This window comes from Drosophila ficusphila, unplaced genomic scaffold, assembly GCF_018152265.1.
Source record: "Drosophila ficusphila isolate 14025-0441.05 unplaced genomic scaffold, ASM1815226v1 contig_106, whole genome shotgun sequence".
NCBI lineage: Eukaryota > Metazoa > Arthropoda > Insecta > Diptera > Drosophilidae > Drosophila > Drosophila ficusphila.
In genome coordinates, this window is record NW_025063993.1 from 6,183,100 (window position 1) to 6,193,263 (window position 10,164).

Consider the following 10,164-nt stretch of genomic DNA (forward strand, 5'->3'; position numbering starts at 1 on the left):
TCGATTTGGGTGAGAGTTCTATATTTGATGTAAAATGGAAATATAACTTTCTTTACGTTAAGTCAAGCTTTCTTTACCCGATGAAAGGTGTCTTTGGTTAAACCTCCCGATCTTAAACTTAGCTTTTATATTTTTAAGGTGAAATATCTTCAAATTACCATCTTATAATATTAAAGTTTCGTAAAAAAAACATATAATTGGCGCTGATCTGACTCATTACAACTTTAAGTTCCATCTTCCCCGAGTTCAACATTTATTTAGGAATTCGCATATAAAAAGTTAGCCACAACTAAAAAAAATGTTTCCAAAATGTTTAAGCAATGTTGTCATGTTTTTAACAGCCACTGTTTAAACGGTCATTAATAATTTAACTTTAAGCTTTTTAAATGTCTGTGCCATAATCAACCCTCCACCGATTACCAACCGTTTTCCCCTAATGCCAATGCAAACAATACCAGACTGTATGGACAATGACAATAGCCAACAAATATATGACGGCTGCAACGATGACCACAACTATGTCACGCAATGATGTATGCCACCATGTGTGTGTGCACTGGAAAAAAAGAGGAATTTTATTTATAAGTTAAGCACCAAATGAAAATATATATTTCTGTTATATTTTAAATATATTTCTTGGCTGTCAATTGTTCCGCTTTATCCCTTTAAAAATAATAAATGTGACTTTAAACTGCTGTTCAACTTTTTTGCAGTGTTCCTCTGTATGTTGTACTTGCGCCTCATTTTTCGCTGGCAATCAAACAACATATGCCGTGCACTCTCTCACGCGATGGACAAGGACCAACTGTGACGGAGGATATGGCTGCACACGCACACCTTTACCCACACTCTGAAAACACACACGCACACGGTGAAAAGAAGTTAGAAGGACACATGGTCACATGGCAGCCGCATTGGCTGTTGATAATTGAATAATTAACATTGTTTAAAATGGCTCAACAAGCGGCTGGAATGAGGGTGAACGGGCAGGTTGATCCTGCGTCTCCCTTCCGCCAGACATCCTGCGGCCAGGTCATCAGGTCAAATGCAACCACAATGTCAGCCATGCCCGGCAGTCCGCATTTCAAACAATCCACACATACGTGCAGTAAAAAGTGCAAGGGGTTGTCGTGCACACAAATAGATATAGTATAATTGGGTTAGAACGGATATATACATATCGTGTGTACTCCATATTAATATAATTGACCTGCGGTGGGAAAATCTTTTCGATATATGTCTGCCGTTTATTGATTAAAATCCTCGTTTTCAGTCGCATTGAAATTGAAAACTTGTCAATTTGCTTTTTACCCTTGAAGTGAACGGTTCGATTTTTGAAGAACAAAAAACGGTTTAAAAAAATGCATGAGAATAATCCCGATAAAAGTGAGTGAAGTCTGAGTTCTTAATTAGCTAGAATACACTATCTATTAAATATTTCGCTTTAGTTAAAGACAAAAATCAATCTGTAATTCAAAATTGAAGCACAAGTGGAAAATTTAGCGATCCATATTTATTTCAATCAATATTCTTTTACTGTTTTCAAGCCAAGTTTTAAGATTTTTGGTTTTTGATTTTTAAATAGCAATTTCTTTAAAGGTTTAAAGGATCTAAGCATACACATACAATTAAGCTTTATTGATGTATTTGAATATTTATTAATTTATAATATTTAATGTCCTTTTAAACCTCTTTAGGCAATCGCAAGGCCTTTTCGTCCACCAGTTCCTCGCGGCGCAGTAGCAATGTAACCGGTGGCAGTGGCCAGGAGCCGGAGGAGGACGAGGAGGAGCAGGTCTTCCAGGAGGCGGCCTCCAGCCCGCGGGCGAACAGCCCACTCTGCACGGCTGTCAGTGCGACACCGGTTACGGATTTCTATGGCGATGCCACCGTACTCATTACGGGCGGAACGGGCTTCGTGGGCAAAGTGTTAACAGAGAAATTGCTTCGCTCGTTTGGATTGCGTAAAATTTACATGTTGATACGCAGCAAGGACAATATGAGCGTGCAGGAGCGCTTGCAGGGCTTTTTCAATGAATCGGTAAGTGTCAGAGCCCAGGATGCGGGAGCCTGTCAAACGGCACCCCACTCCCCTCCCCCCTTGCCAGTTCTGCAGGCAAGGACAATGTCGGATAAAAACCCAGCCCCTTACTCAACCCAAGCCATGCAACACCCAATCTACAGCCACTGCCTCCAACAGATATTCAATAGGATGCGCGAGGAGTCACCGCAATTGTTGGAGAAGGTGCATCCGATACGCGCTGATTACAGTGCCATCGACCTGGACATTGATTCCGCCGACCGAGCAATGCTCTCGTCTGAGGTCCAGGTGAGTAAGTTTTGTGGATGCCTTTCCCACTCTTCCCCTTGCCCTTCCCTTTCCCCTTGCCCTTCACTTCATCTGTTTACCACTCCTCTGTTGGCAATTCAATCAATGGACTTTTTGTGTGAGAAACTTTTCATGGGCTTTTGTTGTGTTTGCCTATCTGGATGGCTCCCTCAATTCCTGTCTGTTTCGTATCTTTTTACACTGAAATTGTGTTTTGTGTTGAGTTAAAATCTGTTTTTCCTTTTCAATAATAGAATGGTTTCTCTGACTTTTATACAATTAGCATGAGGAAACCGGTTTTATAAAATAGGTGTACTTTATTATAACATTAAAAATTGTTATAAATTTATTGTTTATTTTTATAAGTGCATCTTCAGTTATCGTAACCTTCCCCTCGGCTTCACTGGTTTGTGCATTACGTATACGTAAAGCGTTGCATGCCAAAGGCAGGCGAAATGTTTACGACAACACCAGCCAGCCAGTCAGTTTATTTCTTTCGTTTCTCGCCAGCGTTTTTTTTTTTTCGTTTGCTTTGCTTTGTTTTGCTGATCACAAGAGGCACACGATATGCATGCATATATATATATATATATATATATATATATGTGTATTCTACTTTTCAACAAAAATTGAAAAACCCGCCGCCGCCACGTAAAACTGTGAAAATGTGTAGAGCATCCTGGCAGGGCGTCTGCTTCAGCTTTGCTCCTGTTGCAGTTGCAGTGGCTGTTGGTGCTGTTGTTGTTGTTGCTTTTGCTCTTCCTGCTGTTGGTTATAAAACACAATATATAAATAAATGAAAATTCCTGTGCATGCTTCAAGTGCTCGGCATGCGCGAGCCATTGTCCTGCCATCCGGGCGCATCCGCATCCGCATCCGCATCCGCATTCGCATCCGTTGGTCGCTTTTTATTTTTCCTCAGTTTCCCGTGCCGTGTTTGCGAAAACATTTTGCATACAAGTCACTCAGGCCTGGTGGCTCTCTGCTTAGAGTCCGCTTGCACTGTTTTAAGCTGAAATTGCTTTGTTGTCGATGTTCAATGCACGCGTCGCACTGCAGGATTCCCATTCCCAATCCCATTCCCGCTCCAGTGTCCTGTTTCAGGACCTGCTGCATCTGTCGAAGCTTCTTTTTCAGCATATTGTGTGCTGACTTTGAGGTTAGCATAGAACGCCAGCGAAACATTCCCCAGCAGATCGTTTTGGCGGTTGCCAGTGGTGGACAAGGTACTCTTCAATTTTAAGTAGGCAAGGTACAAGATAATTGATACAGATCTAAGGCTTGTAACTGATTCTAAAGTTTTGAATATAATTCATATCTTATTTATGATTTTTTATTTCTTTTACTATGAATTTCTAACGAGCTCATTTAAAATGCAACTCCTTACACTTTTTTAAACTGAAATTAAAAGAAGTACCTACTTTAAAAATCTGTCGACTTTCCATCACTGACCGTTCCTGATTTGTATGCACATCTCTTGTGCATTTTGCATGAGCTCTTCTTTTCTGCATGGAACTCGTCTTTTTGTTCTTTTCATTTTTAATATGCATTACAATTCGTGGGTCTGGTTTATTTTCTTCGTCTGTAGATTGTCTTCAATGTTGTGGCCTCGGTGAAATTCAATGAGAAACTGAGCGATGCCATTGATATTAATGTTCTGGGCACGAAGAAGATACTCGACTTGGCTATGGAAATGAAGCAGTTAAAGGTGAGTTAAAAAGGATAAGTAAACCAATTTACTGATTCCCAGTTAATTAAAGGAAATACTAATAAAAATTGAACCCTTAAAATATTGGTCAAACGATTTCTCTGTTTTGTTTGGTTTAGAAAACTAAACAAAACACTTTCTAAACATAACATAAGGGATATATGAACCTATCAATACAATGGTTTTAAATGCTGATAACATGCAAATAAATTGAAAGCCGATTAAATATGTACAGAGACAGTATATTTTATCCAGGTATTACGACTGCACGGCCACTTTTCCATTAGTGAAAATAAACAGCGGTAAAATAAAAGTACAATATTCGCATATCGCGCTTTTAAGTAACCGAAATACATAATTCCCGTGTCATGGGTACATGCAAAAATATTTGAGTATGAATTGTAATATTTACGAAATGTTTTCTCTTTTTCTCTGAATTTCCCCAACTTATTTGGCTGTTGCATATTTTACGGCGTTGGTGGGCAAACAATTTCCAACACAATTCAATCAACATTCGACATGCGTGATGCTTTCCTTCCGATATCGGTGTTCCACCCAATTTTAACCTCCCCGTGGACACAGTCCTTCGTGCACATTTCAACACTCTACTGCAACTGCAATCGCAAATTCATCAAGGAACAAGTGTACGAGAACGAAATTGGCTACGAAAAAATCATGCAGGTTGGTAAATGCCCATATGAAAAATAAAGCATCACAGGAGATTTCAGAAAAACTTTGTTCAACCAAAAATATGCTGTATAAAAACGGGATGTTTAAACTGCTACTTATGTATAGTGTAATATTTTATACTGTGTGGAATTCAGTAAAATTGAATTATTTCTTCATTTAAAAAACTTAAATATTGTTATTGAAACAGAACTTGTATTTAAAAAAATGAAAGGGTTCATATGATACTGATATTCTTGATTGAATCATCACATTGTTTATCAAAACGTATACTGTGCAAAATAATTTAAAAAAAATCCTGAATATGTTATTTGATATGCGACATGACAGTTTATTTGAATTGGAAATTGTTTTCACGTTTAGATATGTATTGTCATTACAGATCTACCGCACATTCGACGACGAAACGCTGGAGAAGATGCGGCACTGTCTAATTGGCCAGATGCCCAACACCTACACGATGACCAAGAAGTGCGCCGAGAATCTGGTGAATCACCGGGCATTCCACATGCCGGCGGGTATCTTTCGACCGCCCATAGGTGAGTGGACGGGTGGTGTGCGGAATATTTATTGCGGCTGCAGACTTGACTTAACGAACTAATTGTCAGATAATTAGCACAAATACCCAGGGGCAGGCATTGTGTAAACAAAAACAAAAAACACACACAAGAAACATATCCTTTTCAGCCATGGAGAGATCCCCCGGAGGATCTGTTCGGCCAAGGAGAAACTGGGAAAAAGGAAATATTTAAAATTTTGTGAAAAATGGCCAACAGAGTTGTCTACATTCGGTAGCAGGAGATAACAGGAAGAAGGAAGGACTTTGGGTTTACCAGATAAATGCATGTGGAAAAAGTTTTATATATTTGGGGTCCTGCTTTTTTGTAATTTTGTTTGCCTCTTCTCTGTCTGTGCCGCTGGTGCAACAAAACGCAGCGTAACGTAACGAACGATACGTAACAAAAAGTCAGAGGATGCCTGACTTGGTTTTCCCATCGTCTCAGTGCCCAAGGGACGGGGGCGTGGCAGTGGGCGCGCGACGGTCGACGGGATTCTGGCTTCCGAGCTCTCGAGGAACAAAGCACAAACAAATTTTCATTTATTTTAACACAAAAATGCCAAAGTATCGTCCTCATGCAGCTGCATCCTAAGCTGCCTCTGCAAACGAGAATGGCAATGGCAAAAGACAATTTTTTGCTAATCTGGTGGATAATAAAATACCCTAAAAAAATTTAATCTTTTAAGATTAAAAAACAAGATTATCTTCAAGTATTGGTCTAAGAATAAATTCTAATAAATTAACTCGCAACATAAATTGTATACTTGTTTATGTTTAACGATAAAGCGAACATTTAAATTTCTAATCAAATTATTCACAATTTGAGTAATTGATATTTTTGGACATTTTTAAATTTTGTTAACATCTTACTAACTTTACTTACTAACTTCATTGCCTAAGAGTATATTGGAAAAAAATCAAGTCGAAAACTTGCAATTGGGAGTCAGGCATATCAGTTAGCCAAATGGCAAATGGAGAGGGGAAGCTCGCAATGAGTCGGCGGAGGTGGAAGTTGAACTAGCGAACCAGTCGCCATTACTACCATTATCGCTTTGACGTTGGCTAAAATCAGCAAGGAAACTCCCGGTAGCCGCAGTAAAAGTCCACCACCTTCGTCTGCGATTCGCTGGTCGAGCGAACAAGGCAGCCATTAATTCTTATTTATTCGCAGTAATGTCAACGTACAAGGATCCATTTCCCGGCTGGACTGATAATTTGTACGGGCCATCAGGCTTATGCACTTGGTCTGCCCGGGGACTCGTCCGTTGCATTTACGGCACGGCCAGCTGCAAGGCGAATATGGTGCCCGCCGATTATGTGGTGAATGCCATGATAGCAACCGCTTGGGATATAGCTCGAAGGTTAGTCCAAACACTCACGAACACTAACACCAACACAAACACCAACACAAACACCCAGCTGAAGCGGCGCCAGAGGATGTGTAAAAGTTGTAAAGAGTTGCACCACAAGCTGATAGCATTCGGTTGTTTGCAAACGGCAGGAAGAAGGTGCAAATTTGTAAATATCTGCAGAAAAGAAATTAAGACATGCAAAGGTCGCAGGTGATTACATCCAGGGATTTAAATAGAAGTGTAAAATATTCATGGGTTTCAAGATAAAATTTGGGGGTTTCATTTTTGTTTTATTCGGTATTTGCCTCATTTATTTTATCTATTTGGAGGTTTTATTAAGTTTGGCTTCTTAAAACACATATGTAATTTTCTTTATTTAGTATATTATTTCTACTACTTTGAAGGATGTCTTACTGTTTACCATTTTTACCTAAAAAAAAAAATTCACTACATCCACAACTTTTTTCCTGCAGATTTAAGCTGCGGGAAAATAAAACGGATGGTAAATCGGAGCTGCCCGTATACAACTACGTGTCCGACGTGAACAATATAACCTGGGGCCAATATATGCATCTGTCGCGCAAGGGATTTCACGAACCTTTCGACAAGGCGCTTTGGTGAGTTTAACCCACGCACACACAACCACATTGAGCAATCATTTCAATGTGGTATAAAAATAAATATTCTTTATTGAATTTTTTCGCCGGCAAAAAAATCAACACGAACTGCTGCCATATTGTATACATGTCTAATCCGATGCTTAAATATTGCCGAACCTTTGCGATTGGAAAATTTATCTATGCTCTGTTAATACCCTAAAACAACGAAACCTGAACGAAATGCTGGACAAAAAACAACAAAAAAACTGGGCTCAAACAACGTTAAAACGAATCCAATGCATACAAACTGAAAACACAAAACGAACTGGGGATTGCCAACTAAACCAAATCGAACCGAAATGCCACACGAAATCGCTGGAATCGCTATATCCACGACCCCCTCCGCACCAACGAATGTATATATCCTTCGATCGACCGCATTATTGTCACAGGTGCTTCTCGTACGTTATAATACCATCGAAGCCTCTGCATTGTGCAATTGCATTTTTCTTGCACAATATCCCAGCTTATATTTTAGATTTAATTGCCATGGTCACCGGACAAAAGCGCATGTAAGTACACTCACACATCGATTCAGCTGCTCTCCCACAAACACACACCTTCGTTGTCCTGCCACGCCCCCTCTTGCCCCCATTGAGAATATGTTTGCCAAGGTGGCAAAGTGTTGGAGTGTGGGGTTTGTGAGGAGAAGGCTACATTGAATGGATTTTAAATGGTACATGGAAAGGCAATTGAATGACCTGTTCAGGGTATTCATCGGGGCGTTTTTTTTTTAACCGTCTTTGTTTGAGATAAAGGGGTGATCAAAAGAGATTATCAGGCAAAACATTTTGTATAGATAATAAAAACCAGTTTGTTTTATAAATAAAACAGATAAACATTTGTCTATTGTTCAATAATACAACAATAGAAATATTACGCATTTGGCGCAATTTAAATCTTTTTACTGGAAAAACATTAAAAAGTTTGAGCTTGTTTTTTTGGGATTAGAAAAAAATGAATTTAACGGCAACAATTAAAAAAGAGTGAACACACTTCGTTTTTTTATTGCATGGAGCCTCTTGGCAAGCTTATAAGTTCTGAGCGTATACGTAATATTTAACTAATTGCAATTAGAGCGCATTAGCCTCAAAATTTCGCCATTTATTTATGTAGGTGGACCCCAACCAGACCGCATCACACTCCACCAGCTTCTCCCAATTAGCAAACATATTGACAAGTATCTCTGCATTCTCGAAATACGAAATATTCCCCTTTTTGCATTTGTGCACGTAAAGAAAGTGTCACTAAAAGTGTATCTTAGTCAAGCATTTTCTTTTAAAAATAAGTAGGCAATTGAATATAAAACATTAACTCTTAACAGAAAGTAATAATTAATATGATTAAATAAAATAATAGGTTAATTACAATATATATATGTATATATATATTTATATATAATATATTTATTTTTGATTCATTTTAGTTTTTCGTATTAAACTCTTTATATTATTAAGACATAAAAGTATATGTTTTAGGAATATTTTCTCTCTCCTAACCTGTCATAACACCATATGTTTTTATTCTCTGTGTAGCTATGTGAAAGCGTACAGGAAGATATCTCGCATAATCGACATGATGGCTTGGTTCGGATTGAAGGAGTGGAAGTTCGCCCATCGCAACATTGACGAATTGAACGAGCTGCTGCCGCGCGAGGAGCGTTCGGTGCTGCAGTTCAACATTGCGACGATTAATTGGAGCGAATATTTCTGCTCGTACCTCAGCGGCATCAGGCGATACTTCTTCAAGGATAGCGCTAACGATAATAAATTACAGCAGCGCAAAACTATTTATCGCAGGTGGGTCTGACTCTCCAGGTGGGCTGGGAAAGAAGGAAGAGGAGGTCCTGGTCCTGGTCCTTCGCTAAGTAGTTTTTAATTACACTTTGTTTACTCCCTTTTGCATGCTGGCTCCTTGTGCTCCTGCTGCTCCTGCGATGCATCTGTAACTGGACTCGCTCAGGATGCTCCTTGTGCACACGCTGCTGAAGACGACATTTGGTCTTTCATTAATTATGTGCATGCTCAAAGTTTATCTCAGGATTTTCAAAATTATGCCAAAGATTGCGCTCTGAATGGGCGTCATTACAAATTTGAATGAAACGACGATGATGCCGCTTCTTGCGTATTCTTAATAAATTGTGCAATTCTTAAAGTATCTTTGACTTTTGTCTGGCATTACTCATACGCCGTGTGGCGTGAAACTTTTGACAACTTTTTTACCCAGCTCGCTCGCTTCTATTCGCGCTGACAGACATCTTAGTTGGCCCCTCACGGTGCCAGGTGAATAAAGTTACCATTCCCGAACTTTGCGCGAGCGTTTTTCCACCGCAATATGAAGTATGTACGAGTATTACTTATATATACTATATGTATTTTGTTGTCACGCTGTGGTCCGTGAAATATGATGCAATTTCTGGCGCGATAAAGTTGCAAGGACGCCACGATCTCGAAGCGCATCAAAATGTGAGCTGAATGTGTTGACTTTGAGTGTGGGAAAGTTCGAGGTCCTTGTGGGTAAAGTTCCCAGATGCCCTTACCCAAAAATAAGTTGTCAATGAAGCAACTGAACTATGTGAAGAAGGGGAAATGTACTAACTAACAGGAAGGATATGTATGAATTAAAAATAATATTTTAAAATATTGTTCTTAAACTGCTTTTTTTTTAATGAATGAAATAATGAAATTAATTTCCTACATAGATTAAACTATTCAGAAATTAATAATTATTGATAATTCGATGGCAATGGTTTTGTTTGTTCCTCTTTATACAACTCTTATAATTGATGAAGTCAATACTATCATGATATATATCAACAAGTTTAACGTTTTCTTTTTGAAAGGGTATTTGTAATTCAACAAACCGCAATA

General features: G+C 38.9%; 1 protein-coding gene across 1 annotated transcript; it reads left to right on the forward strand.

The window, feature by feature from the left end:
• The first annotated feature begins 1,305 nt into the window (after positions 1–1,305).
• On the forward strand, positions 1,306–9,435 carry LOC108099781 (fatty acyl-CoA reductase wat). The gene is made up of 11 exons (XM_017203410.2): positions 1,306–1,386; positions 1,698–2,041; positions 2,201–2,329; positions 3,918–4,037; positions 4,620–4,718; positions 5,107–5,263; positions 6,455–6,644; positions 7,109–7,252; positions 7,687–7,806; positions 8,830–9,093; positions 9,257–9,435. The coding sequence occupies exons 1-11, from the start codon at positions 1,362–1,364 to the stop codon at positions 9,366–9,368; spliced, it is 1,704 nt and encodes a 567-aa protein (XP_017058899.1). The 5' UTR covers positions 1,306–1,361; the 3' UTR covers positions 9,369–9,435.
• Positions 9,436–10,164: the final 729 nt, after the last annotated feature.